The 20568-nt window shown below is 39.9% G+C and overlaps 1 protein-coding gene across 2 annotated transcripts in view; it reads right to left on the bottom strand.

Annotated features, from left to right (window-relative positions):
* Positions 1 to 20568, bottom strand: part of inpp5a (inositol polyphosphate-5-phosphatase A) — a 166941-nt gene that overhangs the window by 2593 nt on the left and 143780 nt on the right. The window contains exons 13-15 of one of the 2 annotated variants that reach the window (XM_086045492.1): positions 8847 to 8958; positions 5586 to 5654; positions 3551 to 3638 (exon numbers count right to left, since the gene is read on the bottom strand). In XM_086045492.1, coding sequence (XP_085901618.1) covers positions 3558 to 3638; positions 5586 to 5654; positions 8847 to 8958 — 262 coding nt within the window. In that variant the 3' untranslated portion in view covers positions 3551 to 3557. The remainder of the gene's footprint in view (positions 1 to 3550; positions 3639 to 5585; positions 5655 to 8846; positions 8959 to 20568) is intronic. The other variant, XM_086045491.1, reaches the window with a different exon arrangement.

Genomic DNA, 20568 nt, shown 5'->3' with positions numbered 1-20568 from the left:
TGGGATCATTTGTACTAATGATCTTTTAGATGAATCCAGAGTTTTTATATCTTTTCATCAGTTAAAAAAACAATACAGTAATTCACTAGATTATTTCAGATTTAATGAGCTCCGTTCAGCCATCCCCAAGGCATGGAAAATAAAATGGTGTCAGGGGAAAAATGAGTACGTAACTAGGTTGTCTCCTACAAATAATGTGCCAAAAATTGCTGGTGTGGGGTAAAGATAAAAAAACAAAACAAAAAAAAAAACAACAAAGAAAAAAACTAATGGTATAGTCAAGCACAATCCTCAGTTTTTCCTCATGAACCCTTGAAGAATTCAATGTTCCAATCTTATGGAAATATTACTTTAAAAGATTTATAATACCACACTTGATTCATATTCAAGAGTATTTCAACTTAAACTATGTTTTAAAATAATTGCAACAAAAAAGTCCTAGTATACGTAAATGGCAAATAGAAAATCATCCGCACTGCAATTTTTGTGAGGAGGAAGCGTAACTGTTGCATTTGTTTTATTTTTACCCTTATGTTGCCACGTTTTGGAGGACTGTTCAACTTTGGGTAAAGACAACTGGGGTTATTTTTGAAATCAGGTACACCTTGTTTGAACACTATATTATTGCTGGGTAAAGTGTGGTTAAAAAATGGGATTTATAAACTATAAAGTTTAGAAAGCATAATAGCTGAAAACAAAAAAAAATATTTGAGAATAAGAGGAAATGGAGTATTTGCTTAACCGAGATTTATTTAGGATATTTGCCGCTTTCAAGACTATAAAGAGAGAGAGAAAGAAGGAGAAAAAGAAAAAAATGGAATGGTTAAGCCCCTATCCCACTGAGGGACAAACATTTCTGACTGTTGGTGAAAGTAGAAAAAGGCGCGTTCACGTCAAGGTTCGTTCAAGGTCGTGGATTTTCACCAAACGGTTGTCACACTTTCTCACCTGTACTTTTCTTGTCGCAAGGATATTTTGAACTTGTTCAAATGTTCAAAATCACTAAAACTGTTGGCGAACGCCTGGTGAATGTTTTGCGAACATTTGCGACATTGAACGAACACCGACCTACTCACATGCAAATAAAACTAAAATACTGTATAGTGAAATTGATTTTAAAAAATGATAACAAAATTTTAATAAAAGGAATGTGAAAAAAACATACTTTTCAAGAAGAAGTCAACAGAAAACCTATTTTTTTCAATAATATGTTCCCAGCAGGCCCACTAGTTGAAAGATGGCATTCTGATTAATTTTGCGTTTGTGGAATATAAATTAAAGGGATGGTTGGGCCAGGATGGCCATGTTTTCACTAACAAGTTCATTTTATATATTTTTGGATCAGGAAAATTAAAAGAGTTGTCATTTTCTATTTTATCCATTCATTTTGGAAAAATTAGGAAATAAGTGACACCATGAATAACGCCCCTTGTTAATGAGGAGAATGGCCGCGCCCCCTACCGTTCTATCCTTATTCGGTCGGAGTCACCGGAGGAACAAATCCTCCATTGGAAATCATTGTACTTTCATTGCTTATAACGTCCACAAACGGCGATCAATTGGCACCAAAATTTATGTGGACATCTCTACTAATGCCCACTTCAACATATCAAAAGGATCAACCTCTCCGTGGCTGATTTATATGAGAATGAGGAAATGTGGAAGTGAGTAGAGCTACATAGATTTATGCAGGGACGAGCGCACACTGCTTCTTGCTAGAAAAAAACCCCCCAAAAAACCCCAAAAAACACTGCTTCTTTGCTGATCACAGTTAGGACAGGCGAGGCATTTAACACCAGTCAGGATATTTACAGAGACTGAAGTGGGAATGAGTAGACGTGCACATTTATTTGGATGAGGAATGGCCACCGTTTTTCGACCGACAATACGCCGTCCAATGGAACGTAACAGCCGAAACGGTACGTTCCAACGCGGCCACAGTCGGCTGTGGAGTCGGATGCGCACGTTCAAGACACCCCCGGTGTTCGATGAGGTCTTACTTCACTCTGACGTCGCTTCACTCTCGCGGCTGCAAGCGGTGTCGGACAACGCACGCGACTGCTTGGGAGGTAACCCCGCGACATGAAGACGCAGGCTGGGCGGACAATAAGGAGCTAATGTTATTGTGCTAAAGCCTTTTGTTTTAACGGCCTGAAGCTAGTTGTTGCTATTATCCTACTGTTATCCTACTGTTAGCCGGAGAGGGAAGGGATGGTGGGGAAATGAAGATCCATGCTTGCCTGACTGCTTGCCTGATTGCTTGCCCGCTGTCGTTTCTGCCTCCTGAAAGTTGACATGAGTTTAGCATAGCTAAATGTCCGAAATATAACCAGTCGGGGTTCGTGTGCGCATTCAAGCTGTTGTCCGCGTCAGCCGGTGTAAGGGGAGGAGCGATCGCCACTGTATTTTTGATGTTGTGGAGCTGATCATGATGACACCACGTTTTATGTCAATAAATCCAAACTATTTCAAAGGTTGAAGTGGACAAGAGTAGTAATGTGCATTTGAATTTTGGTGGCGCTCGGTCGCCGTTTTAGACAACAGAACTGACAAAGCGAGCAATATTACCACGCTTGTGTCCCTTTAAGGAGCAAAATGCACTCGTTTTTAGCCATCTCTGGCAAAAAAATCACGGCTGACCTGTTTTCTGAATCTGAGCCGTGATTGGTCGTTGTGAGCAGTTGTGATGTCATTTTCAGTCGACAGAAGACAAAATGGCCGTCCCCAGAGATGGCTAAAAACGAGTGGATTAACACTTATTCCACAAAGCAATATTTATCAGAATGCCCTGTTTCAACTAGTGGGCTTGCATAGAACATATTAGTGAAAAAAAAATGTTTGCGTTGACTTCCCCTTTATATCCTGACTTATTGCATTTTCATGCAGCATAACAGCTAAATGCTGCTTCACCATGTATACATTGAAACTCTTGACTCCACTAATTGATTCGAGTTTGCAGACCTCAGAGCCCTACCGGGTTTATATTCAGTTAGAATTTCCTTCATGTATTCTGGATCCAAAGCAGCGGTTAGCAAATGAAGTGAAGACACTGAAGTTTCTTGAGGCGTGAATGTGAGTAGGACGGTTGTTTGTCTACATGTGCCCTGTGAGTGGCTGGCGACCAGTCCAGGGTGTACCCCGCCTATCATCCAAAATCAACTGGGTTAGGCTCCAGGTTACCTGTGACCCTAATCAGGATAAGCGCAATAGAAAATGGATGCATTGCCAAAACAGTGCACAGTGTACATAACCTAATGATAAATATTTCAATACAACATGAATCAAAATGCTCTTTGCCACCAATCTGTGAGCCATCTTGACGACGGATGATACGCTCAATTAGTGACTCAATACAAATTGAATTGATGAAAATCTACACCCCAAAGTCTTCATCACTCACAATTCCTGCAGCACGTGTCCTAACACATTTGTCCAAAGTGTGTATTGAAACAACTCTTCAACTTTGATTAGTGACCATATGTGCAAAGGGATTCAGAAATCAAATCAAACAATGGTGAGTAATTGTAAGAAAGAAAAAAAGAATATTTACCACGACATCACTGCACCACACAACACTTGTGCTTATTTGCATTACGTTTACCTGCCCCCGCTGTTATTCGGAAGGACAGGAAGACAGGCTGGTAGGAGGGAGAGACAAATGGCAGTTAGAAGAGGAAAATACGTCAGAAAGAAACATTCAGACGGCACCAGAAGAAAGCAGTTGCTGAAGCCTTTATTATTAATGCCCGCTTGACAAGTGGAAGCTCTCGTAGCCTCTGTGTGACACGGAGGTTAAACTCACATACCAGGGCCGTGTGTTTTGGAGCCTTCGCGCTAACAATATGGGACATTTTTGAAACATAGCCATATGTGATTTTAGCACCAGCGTGCGGCTGGGTTGGGGGGGTGAGGGCCCGCCGCAGTATGCGCCCGCGGGCTCGGGTCACCTCGCACACACACGTCAGCGCCTGTGTCACAGCCAGTAACCATGAAAGACCTGACTTAAGGCGCCTCTCATTCAGAGCCAGAGCCGCTGTCTGACGCGGCACAACACTGAAGCCGCACTGTTTAACACCAGGGGCCCGCTTGTCTTCTCTCCGCTCCTCTGCAATACATTTGTTAGCATGTCATATATCCGAAAATGACTATTGAAGGTACTTGAAACGAGTCACGGTGAAGACGTCTGTGCCACCTAAGCTATGAGCTGGTAAAAAGGAAACACTGGAGAACACAAGCATCATCATGTGCAGCTTCATGCAAACATGGCAGCTAAGATCATGATCCCGGCGATCTCATTTTGACAGTACCTAAAGTGTGTCAGCAGTTTGCTTAGATTACAGGATTAGAAAAACAAAAGTTGAAAAGGGTCTGTTAGGTTTTCCAAATGTTATCCCATCATTCATCGCTCTGATGACTGGTGGACATTTAAGAGTCCTTTCTATTGGCAATACATTTACATTTTTTTGTAAATGTACTTTTCTTACGTTCTTGTTTGTTGCACATTCAGTATATTATTAATATAAACCATATTTTTGTGAATACTTCGGTGACAACTCTGTTTACCTCACGAGAATAATAAAGTACATATACTGTAGACCTAACTACCAACAAAAACAAACGAAAAAAAGAAAACTGTCTAAATATTGCAGCAAGGTTAAATTACATGGTTCCCATGCAACTTACAAAAGCTTCTTGAAGAAGAAAAAAGCAAAATAACACTACATTTTAGCAGAAATAAATTCATACAGTATATAGAGTTAGATTTCAAGTTTTGGCACCTTTGGTTGGGAAGCCCGTGTATTACAAGACACATCTTGACGCGTGATGTTTCATACACAATCCTAAAAAATGCAAGCATGGTATTTAAATAAAATACATATAGTAATAGTGTGCCTCTATGAACTATTTGACATTGCCACTCACAATATTAGTCCCATTTGGCACCCAATACAAGAGTATTTGAAAATAAGGATCTTTTTTGCAGATACATTTTAATTAAACAGTAGGATAAGCATTTGGATTGTAGTTTGATGTGGTGTAGAGTTGCACTTCAGTAATTAATTCCATAATACAGTAATATTTTGCATAGATATTATTTTGTCGCAAAAAATGACAGACTGACAACTGACGGACGGGCACCCTGGCCGCTGACGGATGATGAATGACGGACCAGCAAAATTTGGTGAAATGCCCACCTCTGGACAATTTTGTGCAAAAGAGCCCCTTTGCGTTGGGGGAATTCACATTATACATTTTGCTTAAGATCCTTTGTTGTTGGGTCAGGATAGTGGATCTATTATACATGCATTGAGAAAAGTATTATGAAAAATGCAATATATTAGGAGCACGTATGCACGTATTTTGTCCTTATTTAAAGTGGCATTTTTGTCATACATCTGGTTAAGAAATGTGTGGCATTTAAGTTGCCCAACCTAGCTCTAGACAATAATTGGGACAACAAGGACAAAAGATCACAACTAGCTGTATTGGACTTTATCAGTTTTACATAGTTGAATTTCACCCTCAACCTGGCACGCAGCATTAAACTCAGACATGTAAAACCACACACAGCCCGCTTGCATTACCTTGTGGTCCCCCATGCAGACATTGGCCCCGATGTTATCATACACGAGAGACCGCTCCTCATTTTCTGGCTGCAAACAAACAAACCAAAAAAGAAGACGAGTACAGCCATGAACACAATCACGTGCTTGCATAAATAGTCAGCAAATGAATGGGGTTGCATTCATTTGGCAAACAGGCCGTTGCCTGGCTTGTATGCCACATTTATGGACGAGCAATTATTGCGTCATGAAACACAATTAAAAGGAATACCTTGACAGAAAGTTTCAAAAAATGTATCACACCTGCATTTCATATTAGCTGCAGTCTCTCACACAGCGAACTTCCCATTTGCAGATTTTTCCTTTTTTTTTTTTTTTGCTACAACCTCTAGGATGTCAAACGTTAATACAAAGTGACTTTGATTTGAAAAAAACAAAACAAAGCAAAAGTAAGTGTAACCCAATATCCTTTTTGCCATAACTTACAAAACAACCTCTCTCATAGTTGCATCCACTGAGCCTAAAAACACCTTTTGAAATCCCCTTTCCAACTTGTGCCCGGTGCAGTGAAGAGAAATGAAACACGGCAGTCATTTATAAAGTGTGTGTTTTGCTTCTGAAACCCGATGCACTGCCGCTGTAATCTCGAGCCTATCTGAGGGAATCGTGTTTCAATTTCACTTTGGGCACACAAAGAAGCTGTTACCCATGCAGACGTGTATCTGCAGACTGGAGAATAAATCACACTTGTCTGGTTGAACTAAAGAGTTTTTAAATAGCCATCACCCCCCCCCCCCCCCCCGTCCCAACACACACACGCGTGTATGCACACATTCATTGTGACATGGTGAGGTGCACCGGCGGTTCAGAAGAAAGACACAGGGAGCTCGAGAATGAACCATAAAGCAAAATCCAAATTAACTTCAGCCCAATCCTGCGGTGGAGCGGGGTCAGCACGCACAGCGGCGCCACCTCACGCTACCTTTTTCTAGCGGGCCATGCACTGACACCTCTCTATATGTCTGCTAGCTGGCCGCGAGCCGCTGCCTCCCGAAGCCGGCGCGTACATTCATCAAAGGCGCACTTGATCATTTACAAAGGCGGCATCAAATTGTGGATTTTCAGGCTGCGTAATCTTTAGACAGATAAACAAATTACCCCGGGCCCTCCGGCGGAGGAGGAGCGCTCGCTCGGCTAAACATTCATTACCGGTGCTCCTGGAGCTGGTGCTGTGCCGCGCAGCCAGCAGGCAACCTTTGGCGTGTTAGGGCTCGGCAAGCAGAAAATAACATGATGGCGAGTTAACCGACCGTGCCATGATAGATGACGCCACGCGCTGGCCTGTTTACAGGCCCATGTCTCAACAATCTGTAATGCTCAGAGCCGGGCAGCGTGTGCTCAGTGAATCATCAGCCAATCTGTGGACACACTAACTGTCCTCGGCATTACAAGCAATTAGCTTTTGCTCCACGGAAACAAGGAAAACAACCGTCCAGATGCACGTATGCGAATGTTTTTTACCGTCACTGTTTTTCTCCAACTTACTGTTCTACACTTATTGTTTTAGTGTTGCTGCAGTCAGCAAAGAAGAAAGGTCAGGAAGGAATTTCTTATTTGTTGTGAACAAAAGAAAGTCAAACTTCCTGAGCGGCCCCCTGTTGAGGGCTGTTGGGTGTACAATACACTGCTGCATCTCTTTTCACAGCTGAACGCTGCAAGGTTTGGCTCTCCACACCCAAATGTGTGCTCAGAATCCAACCGCAAGGATCAAAAAGGCTTAGGTTGGTTCGGTGGTCATACAAGCTTTTTTTTTTAGACCCTTTTTCAGTGAAATGATCATGTGAGGAAAGCGCAGAGCTGCATGGTGGCTTTACCAAATGATCCGGTAAACAAATTAGTCAGGAGAGAGCAAACTGCCGGACAGGCTGTGAGAGGAGAATGGCGTTTGAAGACACGAGGGAGGCCACAAACTGTGACTTTATGAACAAGATCAAACCTCCAGGAACTTGATAGGCCTGATTTACCAAAGATCCCAATTAGCGGGCGCTAAACTGCGTGATCACTCACTAACTGACTGCACGTGCTGTTGGCAGCAGGTGTAAATGTGGATACAACTATTCACTGCCAGCAGTTTCAGACCCTCATTTACCAATGATACGTTCAAAACTTGGAACAGCACACATTAAAACTGCTCTGGGAGAGGACATCTGTCACAATACTGCTGAAATAACCCAGATGAAAAAAAAGGCAGAGCTGAAAGGAGTCCTCTCAAGGATGAAATGGCATGACTCCTTCTTGTGACTGGTTTCAACTTAGCCCTGAAAATAGTATTGCTGAAATGTCGCACAAATTTTTGTTGGTGTTCCAAAAATATTTACAAGCGTGGAAGATTTCACTCGCCCCGCCTCTTATTTTGCCTGCGCTACGCTGGCACCACTTTTCTTGTGGGTTTGCACCTCCGTTTCACATGGTGCTATTTAAAGCGCAAGTCAACCCAAACATATTTTTTTCAAGAATATGTTCTATACAATCCCACTAGTTGAAACAAGGCATTCTGATAAATATTGCGTTTGCGGAATAAGAGTTTATCCACCCGTTTTTAGCCATCTCTGGCTAAAATACTGTTTTTAGCCATTTTGTCACTTCTGTCGACTGAAAATGATATCACAACTGCGTAGAGCTCACGTAACGACCAATCACAGCTCAGCTTCAGAAAACAGGTCAGCCGTGATTGGTCGTTCCCTGAGCATCTGTGATGTCATTCTCAGTCGACAGAAGTGACTAAATGGCCGCCCCCAGAGATGGCTAAAAATGGATGGATTTTGCTGCTTAACTCATCTTCCACAATTGCAATATTAATCAGAATGCCATGGTTCAACTAGTCGGCCTACTGGGAACACATTCTTGAAAAAAAAACGTGTTTGGGTTGATTTCCACTTTGAAGACACAAAATCAGCCACTGCAATTCATCCCTCATTTAACATATCACAATGCAAAACGTATCTATTAGCGTATACTCCTCCCGCAACACACAAAACAAACTGCACAACAATTTAGCGTGTCTGTCAGATACAATCCAAGTTGCAACCTGTTCGTAGATCGGCTTCCGCATGTGTTTGGATGTGCAATCAAGTTATCGAGCCTTTTCACAGTGCTGTGAATACCTTAAGGAAGAATTGTTGCCAGTTTGGTCATTAAATGTACTAAATCAACATACAAAAGCATTTTAAATGAACTTGGGTGGCATTTATAAATCTTGGTGATGATCAGGGTGAAGCTGACCTTCAAGACCAGGTCTCTGGCAGATGAAGACATGAGGATTCGGTCACACCAGGCAGGGCATCTGGTGTTCATGTACTGCTTGCCCTGAGTGCTGTCTTCACTGTACGGGTAACTGTGGGGAAACAAGTCAGACATAATCAGTAACATAAATCCATCAGTTGGTTTGAATTTCGTTTTGCCTTTTGGTTTTCAAATTGAAATAGTTTATAATTAGTTATTAGAGTGGATTTGTTAGTTTTTACTATTCAACAATGCTTAGTTTTAGTTTAGTTTGTATTCATTTCAGTAGAATGGTATTGTGTAACAAAAACTCAGCAAAAAAAAAAATACATTTTATAAAATGAATTCACTTACTAGCCAATGAATAGCCATCACAAATCACATCAAGTAAATGTACATTGATGCAAAGCTACATCACAATACTACAACGTACTTCTCTTGATTAAAAACAGAAAAAAAAAAAGAATAGGCAAGAGACTTTGTTGTTCAACAGCCTTCTTTCATTGAAACTATACAGGAGAGCTGTTACACTATAGCCTATACGAATTTCCTGCACTGTAAAAAATGTTTGTGAAATTAACATTAATATACTGTGAAATCATGACATCAAAAATCTGTAATATAAATAACAAAGAATGGGTGTGTATTTTAAGGTACATATTGTAAAAAACAGAACAATTGTTAATTGTTGATTTTACAGTTAATATATGCTCAAACGATCATATTTCCTTGTAGAGTTGATATATTACTGTATTTTAAACATTGAACAATTATTATACTTGAACCAATGCAATACAGTTAAAAATACAATATTGCTTGGTGAAAAGAACAGAAAGAAATTGTATATCATTTTACAAATTCGTCTATCTCATGCACTGATTTGCATTTCCTGTCTGACAGCCAATCAAAGTGATTGTCACTGACATTGGTGGCTTATTCATTCAATTCATATCTAAAAAGCACCATGGCACAAAACTATATGAATTTGCCACAATTCTAAACACTACTTTTTAATTTAGGTTTGTTCCCACTTCCACCATGAATGTGCTGAGCAAAATTCTGGACATGTATGCATTCTATTTTATGAAAAATGACTGAGGACCGCACAACATATATACGCGTTATGGTGTTAAGGCAAAGCCGTTGTCATGTTGTTAAGACTGTATGTAATCTTCAAGTCTAGTAGGACAACTGTTACCATGACTTTACGTCCTTACGTGGCACTTTACATCATTAGTAACTAAAATGGCGTTATATCGTTAAGAGACTACGTTAATCAAAAGTTATGTTGTAAGTTAAACCGTTATACAAAAACGCTATTAATGCCAACATTGATAATGAGGGCTATATTTAACGCCTTTCATCTGATGTTATTCAGTGAATGGGATTTGATGTAAAACAAGCAACCACAGTATGTACATTTTACAGGAATTTTTTTTAAAATAAAGGCATAGTTGTGCTTGTTTGGCTGAAAATTGATGTTGAATTTACCATTTTAGCATGTACATTTTTGTAAAGGATTACAGTTTCAACCTGTGAAATTTACAGACTGTTTTGTAATGTGTTTTACACTCCGCTGTATTTTTTACAACATTATTCTGGCAACTACAGCTGCCATTTTTTCTCGTAAAAACAACGGTATTTTTTTTTACATTAAATAGTAAATAGAGTTGTTTTTTTTTTTTTTCTAGGTACAGGGAGTCCTCATTTTACGAGCGAGTTCAGTTACCCAAACTGGCGATGTAACACGAATTTCCGCATATGTCAGATTTCACCGTTAAAGTTGAAATTTATGTAAAAATACTTTGTATAAAAAACCAAAAATACTTTAAAATAAAAAGCATAAGATGCTGTACTTAGCAATACTGCTGAGAAGTGGACGAAGAAGGAGAACAGGCAAAAAAGGCAAAGATACTGCCGGCGCGCAAACAGACACGATCGAGAAACTCTGCGCATGCTCATTGCTCAACTGCAAGAAATGCTGGTCATTGTAGCACAGGAAGTGCTTGCATGCGGAAGTGCATTGTTTGGCGCAAAACCCATCGCAAATACATAAGCAGACACACAAGCTCAGAGACGCTACCGGCTGCTTCATTCATGTGATGAGTGGCACGAATATCAAGTGTTTTATTGACAGTTGAAAGTAACAAGCGGAAATGACGTGCTTTGAGTCATTCCGCCACGCGTCGCAGTTCACAGTGGGTTATTCAAATGCCGGAGCAACTCGGTCCGCTCAATCATGTAACCAGGATATTCCGAATGTTTAAGAAATCTGAATTTTGACTTTGACCAGAATATTGACAGCATGTAAACGTAGTCACGATGGTGCTGAGGACAAAATGGAGGAGGAGGCACGGGCGTCGTAAAGTCGAAACGTATGTCGCGTACGTCGTAATACGAGGACTGCCTGTATTAACATATTACACACCCACTTTTTGGCCACTCCTCTGCTTATTAGATTTGCCTTTTGTTCTGACAACAAAAGAAGTATCCTTGCTCAAATCTATCAAATTTGATCTATGTTTCAAACTTAACAAAAATAGACATTTTGTAAAATAATCATCCTGCTGCTCCATTTACTGATGCCACATGCACTTAAATATAGGAAGGCCCTCTATTTGACTTTTAACAAGTGCATGACACCTTTTCCCTGGGGCAATGCTGCGATAACAAGGCAACAACAAGTTTGCAATGAAAACAAATGTTATGCAACTATGCTCTGATTAAATCCATCTTTGGCAACAGTTGCTTGCATCTCTACCGTGTATGAGACCACGAAAAAAGAAAATGCAGCAAGAGCCAATGGGGGGAATCAATAAAGAACCTGACAGATAAGAACAATCCATATTAGCATTATTCAATGGTTAAAGGAACAAAAAAAAAATGTGACTAAAACTTTTTAAACTTAAAATGATTGCGGTCAATTAATCAAAATTTTGACAACCAATAATAAGGGGCCCTCTCTCAGACTTTTTCAAATGTCAAATGTTGTCATTAATTTGTGTTTTAATTTACTGCTTTCCAGAGATGGGCATTCCAATCCAGGTACAGAAGGTTCCGTCCGTCCATCCCGGAAGGACGCCCATTTTGTGGACGGACGGACGGATGATGAGAAATCTTTTAAAAAGGACGGACTAAGCAAGGATGCAAGTGGGTTTTCGTCCGTCCCTATAATTGTCCCTAACCGGGTCAAGAACCAACTTACGTGTTGAGTTGGGTTCTCTTAAAAAGCAAGACCACTGTTCTCTTCTGCCATAACACGGAACCGCCTTTATTAACTGCCTGCACAACACTGGAGTACTTTATTTTTCGCTCCCTGCAGTAACATAGTACTCATAGGCACAGTCTGCCCTCTAGTGGTTCCACACATGTTATATAGTACAATGGATTACGCCACAGGACTGAGGAGGAAATAAGTGGATAGCAATTTTGTTTTGTCAACTAACTATTAACATTTAGTACATACACTCAACAAAAATGTAAATGCAACACTTTTGTTTTTGCTCCCATTTTTTATGAGATGAACACTTGCCGCGCACACGTCAGAAATTGTTGCTGTGTGTACGACGCCGCAAGCATTCTCTTTCGTGATTGGTCCCTTATGTCACTTGTTGCAATGACGTACACTTTTCCCCATCTCGGTTGTTTGAGGGCAATTTATTTGTCGCCACGGAGGAGAGGATCCATTATGCAGCCTGTTGCTGCTGCGAATCAAACTAGTTTGGTAGGGGCGTGGGTGGTGTCACTTATGTGTGTGTAAAGAAGCCTACACACGCACGTACCACCTTCGCCGCTACCTTCCTGATTGATTTCACAATACAATTAAATGCATTGTCAAGTCATCTAGGTCCCTTTGTTGATTTCTGAATAACAGGTATTATTTATATTTTTAAATTGTTTCATACATCTGCAAAACATTGTACAATGATATTCTACAGCAATATTCAACAAAGAAGAAAATGAAATTATGTCCAGGGTATAAAGGGTGTTTTAATTGATTTTTGTGAATATTTACAGTGGGTCATTTAAATGTCTCCTATTACTCCATAATGACAGACATCGTGACATTTTTGAGCCGCAGTTAATACTGTACTGCAATACTACTGCCAACTATTACAGCAATCAGAATAAAAAAAATGTTATTTAATGTATGGTGGTCCGTGCCACATATGTCAGCCTGGAATATTTGTGGCCAGCCCTCAACACAGACATACAACTGTTAGCGCCGTTATTTTGGACTCCAGTGTTGATCTTTGACAACGCGACACATTCCTCCACAAAAAGCGTGTCCATAATTGCCGATTCAATTTCACCTGAGCCGCGAGCCAAATTAGCTATAAAGTAATTTGTTTCTTGTCAAACCTGCAGCGTGATTGGAAGACACGTCACGAAGATTTACTTAACACTTCCCGCGCCACCTACAAAATAAAGATCCATACTTATTCCAGCTCTCAGCTTTATTGTGGCGAGATGCAACAACAACAGTCCATGTATCTGTGTGCACATTTTAACAAAATTAACGGAACAATGTCATTGTCAACGCTTTTTTTCTTAATTTTCCCAAAAGACGGAACTCCGTCTTGGCAACGGAGGTCTTTGAACCCTGGCATTTGTGCATAAAAATCTAAACTGCTATCTCTAATGATGAGATACGTGTGGGATATGAAGCAAAGTGTTGAACAGGATTGAAAACAATTACATCCTCTGCTTTATAGCACAAACTGATCAAAATGTTTTCAAGAAAACAACAGGAGGTCCATTAGCATGACTAGTCATCTGAATAATCTCTTGAATAAACACATATGAACGGCTTAATCAAAGTAATATTTCTCTGCCAACTGCGCAGGTTGTGAGAGTGTGTTTGGTGGAGAGAGAGAAATGAGAGAGAGGGAAGGATAGAATAACAGCGAGAATGAGAGCAATTTAGGCGGAGCGGGGAAGACTCAGTTGGCGATATGTATGACTACATCCCTACACAGTCATCAAAAACAGATTAGGCGCGGCGGCAAATGGCCAATAGAGATTGCACGTGTCTTGGAACAGCAGGGAATGATCACTTGATTTAAGCAGAAGCAGGCGAGCTGATAAAGATTTACATTGTTGAGAATTCAATTTGCCCATTCGGCTCATCAAACGGCTTCAGATTTACACACCACCAATCCAATTTGTTTGCCGGCGCTCATCAGGGTGGAAGGGAAGCCTTACATACTGTAATATCAATCCAATTTGCTCCTTCAATAGCACATGTGCTAACTGTAGCAGAACACAAAGTGACTGCTCTCTGCAAGCATGGTTTTCTTATATTTAAAAAAAAAAAATCACGAGAGCAACTACTCTACAGATCTGGTAGATGTAATCTAATGTAAGGCTCTTAATCGAAAATATTCTAAATCAACGTATGATACCACTAATCAGTAGTGGACAACAAAGCACAAATACCAACTTGCACCTGCAGACTTTTCATTAGGTACACTGTCTAATGTGAGCCAATACAAAAGCAGAAACAGCTCTCTAAAAGGCAAGGCACTTCAAAATCAAAGCAAACTCCTACAATAACAACAACAACAACAACAACAATAAACAAATCGCTAAAGCAATACTTATCTAACAATATCAATCAGACCAAAAAAATATTTTACTCTATACTTAGTTACCTACAGCATATGTGTATTTTTTTTTAATAATAGAAAAGCAATTTCATAGTGAATTTTCATATTACAAACGTTTTTAAACATGAAACACAAATTGAATGAGTAAATTATTACCATATACTCGAAATGTATGAGAGAAGACAACCCCAATGGATTGCAATGGATCAGGAAATGTCATTAATATTGATCAATTCTGGGTTTGCGAAGCCCTTTGAAACTGTTTTAATAATAATAATAATAATATTAATATTTTTTAAGAGTTCAATCAATCAATCACATTTTATTTATATAGCCCTTGCATACATAAAAATGCAACTCAAAGTGCTTTAAAACATTCAAAGCAAAACATAGAATTATCTTCAGAAGAACTTGAAAAAAATATTGTATACTGTGACCACCATTCAGCATGTGATCGATTCCCAATGAAACAAACACTCACTGCAATACTGTTCATGTACTGTATGTGCGGTATTAACTTTGTAAATTTTGAGGTAATCAAATGGCATTGTGTGCGCTTTAGTGTATGGGGTTAAAGCAGGGGCACAAATAGGGTCAACACACACGTGCACGCAAACTCGCACATGCACAGGGCCCCCCCACCAGGTGAGCAAACAGACCTGCGGGGCGAAACTTAAAGAGGTTCCCTGCCCCCAATTAGCATTAATAGCACTTAAAACACAGGGGAAATGCATGATTGTTTTGGTATGCTAATCAAAAGGCTAAAGAAGTGATCCAGGGATAAAAGAGAGCATGAAGAATAGGATAAGTAGAACAGATAGAAGGAGGCAGAAGAGCGGGGATAAAGACGGATCAGACAGAAAGAGGCTAAGGGAAGGTGGAAAAGAGCAAAATCTTCAAAGGAGTTGTGGAGATGCTTGAATTCAGGGTGGCCTGAATGCCTGCCGCTTCCTGAGGGAGGGATCGCAGTCCTAACAGTGAACAATTCTCCTATCAGGTCCCGACTCTATTACGGCTTTATTGACCAACAAGCCGCAGGTCACGTTGATGTTGAAAGAGATTGAGAGAAGATAAAGTTTTCCTCCTCACTTCCTTCAAACAATCAACTTCTACCGGATAGCAAATGACCCATTAGCGACAAAACTTAGTCATTTTTGATGACAACCGGCAGTTGTAAAAGCTGATTACGAATCTCTCGACAAAGGCAATTAAAGGGCAATTCTGAACACCTGTGTGTGCACGTATATGCTGTTCCCCTTTTCTGTATTGCACCCTTCATTGGTTGGACGAAAGATAACAAAGCCTTAATGCAAAAGCAAACAGTTGAATGGTGTGCTCTCTGGCTAAAGTGATGAACGTGTCCGATTAGTGACTTCACAAATTTATCACAGAGGGTAAACGGTCTGAGAGGGCGTGTGGGCTGGAGGCCATCAGTCCTATCGGACCCTTATTGGCCATACAAAGATTAATTACACCAATTAATTGTCCAAGCTGATAACTTTAACAGTTGTGAACTTGCATAGAAGAGATGACGCATGTAGACGAACACAGATACGAAGAGCGACGGACTGCTCTTTTCACCGCAGTTCGAGTAATAGTGCAGTCAAGTAGTTGGTAGCGCATGAGTTATACTTTTATGTTGCTGAGGATATTCACTATGACTGTCTGCCTGCGAGGATGATGCAATTTCGACGACTGAGGCTTTTTCAAAACTAAATTAGGGACACACATTGAATGAGATCCAATGAAAGATCCCAAACAAAAGTCTGCATTTACAAAGAGCTAATGTTTTGATTGTTTTTGTATAATATGTTTAATATTGTATTTTGCAGCGGTATACAATTGCACTGCATCCTAATGAGCTGTCTGCTTTAGCTACACAGTAAATCTCAATGTGATTTATTGGACCACCTGTCAAAAAGAAACAATTCAGAATCTAATCTAAAGAATTTCTTTAAGCTTTCCAACATTTTACACTTTTGAAAAGGGATGAGGACTTTTAAACTAAATTTACCTGCTGGCTCAGTGCAGTTCTCTGCAAAGTCAGAAATGAATCAAGCATAGCATTTAAAACCAAACCAAATATTTCTGTCACAGAAATGCTCAAGTTAAATACGGCACAGATTGACTGACTATTATTTTAGTCTGCTATCTTTACAGTCATTTGAGGTCAATGCTTCAATTTACATGAGGCTCTATATATTGTAAATGATCTACTTTTACCTCACCAACATATAAATTACACATTGTTAGAAAAATGAATTGTAGATTTTAGCAATACCCAACTTTACCATTAGCCAATATAACTGACGCTGTTAATTGTTGAAGTTTAATTACATAAAAAAGATGAATATGATCTTGTGATCACTGTTAGTCTATTCTAGGTGAGGGTGGGTTGATTAAAGTCTAGCCCAGCTGACATGGGGCGAGGTAATTATATTGCAGTCATTTGTAATACCCATGAGGTCTGACTGGGAATAATAAACTCATTTGCAAAACACATCTTATTAAGTAGACATTTCGATTTTCTGATTGGTTTGGTTGCCCATTTTTTGTGCCGCTGACCTATCATCTCAGATGATGCATGAGAGTATGGTCCCATACCGAGAGTGTGTAGAGCCCATCAAGAGCTCACTCATTCACGCTTGGTTTGGGGCTTAATGTTTGATTTGACTGCAGACACATTACTCACATTTACTTCAGCCTGTTTGTTTTCACACAGTAAAACGAGGCGAGGTGAGGCCCTAACTAAAGTGACTGCGAGTGTTTGTGTATGTGTGTGTCATACTGCAATGAAGGAAGAGGGCTTGTCATTCACATTTTAGTCACAAGCTACTACAACAACACACGTAATCAATACAACACTTGAGAGACAGACATTGTATGTGCTAGGTTCTTTTTTTTGAACATGGAAAAAAAAAATGAACAAAATGATATGAGCTGGTTTGATCTTAATCTTACACCAGCATTGTACGCTTCCTTGTCTTGGACTCTTCTCTCCTAATAAAACAATGTTACAAGTACGAAACAGAAAGCAAATGACTGAGAAAAATTCAGTTTCCCGATCTTCATATAACTGGCATGATGGGGATGACCGTATTTAAGAATCATAAGAATCATTGACAGTTCAAGGGCACAGAAAGGCATCATGGGATGTTGTCGATATTCAAAGGGCTTCTATCGGCTAAAACGTCAGAAACGACGCACGGCCTCGGTCGCAGTGTTTGTTTGCGTTGTCAGGGGAGGCCTGGAAAAACACAACACAACATACACATACGAGCAGGCGCACAAAAGATCAGCCAAATGCTATCAATAAAGCAGGGTGTTTGCTTCAGTTTGGCGAGCTGGGAGGCTCGCAGGCACAACATTGGCACAGTGCAGTACAAACAGAGTAAAATGCCATCAGTAGCTCATTGCTCACAGCTTGCTGGGGTTCAGCTACGACATGTGTAGCATTTAGTTTCTCCACACGAAGGAAAGAAGTCACAGATGGCCTCAATTCAATTCTCTCTGACAAAGATTGTTTTCAACAAAGCCCTCCCTTCAGTGGCATCATCCCGGGCAATGACACATGACAGTGGACATTATTCAGCTATTATCGAGACAATGGTCCCTCACCACTTTCACAGGCTCGCTAGTAGTTAAAATGATGGATCCGCAGATGATTGTAAACAATGTTCGTGTTCAGTAGATCGGCTGTTTTTCATCATGAGCTACACACACAGCACTGCTTTAACTAAACATTGTTGTATAACTACTTTCGTGGCTCTCCATAAATGGAGAGAGTGCCTGTGAATCAGTTCAGAATGACTCGCTGGCAGAGAACAAGAAGCCCCTTTTATGCTGGAAGTAACAGAAACAGTGGCACAATCGGACAAACATACCCACAAGCGAATACACTCTCAGGGTGGATGACATCACCCATGCGGCGATCAGAAGCCAGCGGGCTAGCTTTGCAAGAAATTGCTTTGGCCTCATTCTTAAACTATGTGCACACGACAACAGCCTTTTTTTGTGGGAAGGTTCCACAAAATGGCTGAAAACGTTGTTATATGCGTGCCAGGCCTTGTAGTTGGCAATGCCATTTTGCACTAATTGATTGTCTTCATGGATGAAAATGTATTTTGATTACACTTCATTGGCATGTATGTCAATAAAGACTGGTATATCTGGATTCAATCATGGTGCAGTAAAAATGAGCACTTAGCTGTGGAAGCATGTAAATGCATGTCCTTTGATTTCACAGAACATCTTCAGCACTTACAGTACATGGAACATTTACAGGCAATTCTATCGTTTAAACAAAAATGCCCACGATAAGACCAGCTTTCATATATTTCTGTGCAAAATAGGCTGATGTAAATTGCCACTTAAAAGAAATCGTCACTGCTCTGGAAAGTGACTCTTTATTAGCACACTTATTAGGAGTTGAGGAATTGGCAGAAGGCCACGTTTATTCATGCCTTCCTTCCAAAAGGGCAAGGTGATACTGCATGGAACCGTGTCATAACATCCACCCTGCGTCTTGTAAAAAAAAAAAGTAAGTTAACGTGGCCAGGTTGTTTTTGGGGAGATTTTCACTAAGCAACGAGTTCAGGGATAAGCAACTGGCGACCCACGAGATGCATGTGGCCCGCAACCACACTCTGAGAGGCATCTTAATTGATAATAAATGAAGATATATATTATTTTGGACAAACCCAATAATTTTTTCCCTTAAGGCTGATAAACATTCAAAGGTTTTCCATAAAGAACGGGGAGGAAAATGGAAATAGAAATTGCGCGAAAAAAAAAAAAAAATCTATGAAATGAAAAAATATTGGAAAAAAAACGTGAACGTGGAAATTTGCGGGTGCTGAACTGTCAATATGTAGGGGTCAACGGTAGTTTTAACTTTCAATCTCACCAATCACCCTTAGATAGGTGAAATATCTTAGTTGCACATGCACTAGGTCTTATACAGCCCTATACTACAATGTGAGTAGGCCAATTTATTTTTGCGGCTTTGAAATATTATGCAGGTCAAACATAGTACCTCAATAATAGTAACATTTTGAGTGAGTTGATTTTTGTCAAAATATGTACAAAATTATTTCTTCCACATAACATTTTTATTTCTTGTTCAGCTGTTTGTGCCGTCCTTGAATGGCATTTTTTATGCAATAGAGCCCTCTGCACTGGACAAAAAAAAATACAGCATGTGTTTATTTTGTTGTTTGATTCAAACCCTTTGTTATTGCATTAAGATGGTGTATCTTTTATACATGCAATGAAAATTTTATTATCAAAAATGAAATATGTTACGAGCGCATATTTTGCATATCTGCACATATTTTGACCATATTTAAAATACATCTCATACATCTACATACAATATATCTGGTTTGAATAAAAGTCAAAGTGGCTAGTCCTATGTGCCCCCAGTAGCACCGATGAAAAATATATGACACCCTCCAGCATTTAAGCTGCCCATCCCTGATCTCGTGACTCCCCTTGTGACCCCAGAGTAAGAGGTCTGCTCTTCTCTCCATCCATGTCTAGACTTGAGAATCACATACACAATAGACCAGTGCTATTCTAGTGCCTCTCCTGGATTCCCATCATCCCACGTGTCATGAGAGGTAATACTAGGTACTCAAATGCATACCTTTTCTGTCCATTCACCACAGCAAAGAGTTATTACATCATCAACATGCTTTAAATTGAATAGCAATAAAGCATGAATGACCAACCAATTGGAGCAATCACTGCACATACTTTACTCTGTTACTTATAGTATGTAGGAACATGCAGCGGCACAATTATTTTTATTCCTGTCAACTTGAGAGATGCAGCCAAACTAAACATAAGTGGACCGTAGCGAAAAACAAAACAAAACACACTACCGTTCAAAAGTTTGGGGTCACCAAGAAATGTCCTTATTTTTGAAAGAAATGCAGTTTTTTTTTCAATGAAGATAACTTTAAACTAATCAGGAATACACTCTATACATTATTAATGTGGTAAATGACAATTCGAGCTGCAAATGTCTGGTTTTTGGTGCAATATCTTCTTAGGTGTATAGAGGCCCATGTCCAGCAACTATGACGCCCAAGTTCTAAATGTACAAGGCG

The sequence above is a fragment of the Filicampus tigris genome, chromosome 11 (assembly GCF_054856515.1).
Source record: "Filicampus tigris isolate MCC_2025a chromosome 11, RoL_Ftig_1.0, whole genome shotgun sequence".
NCBI lineage: Eukaryota > Metazoa > Chordata > Actinopteri > Syngnathiformes > Syngnathidae > Filicampus > Filicampus tigris.
Note: the sequence above shows the minus strand (reverse complement) of the source record. Positions and strands in the feature narration are given on the sequence as shown.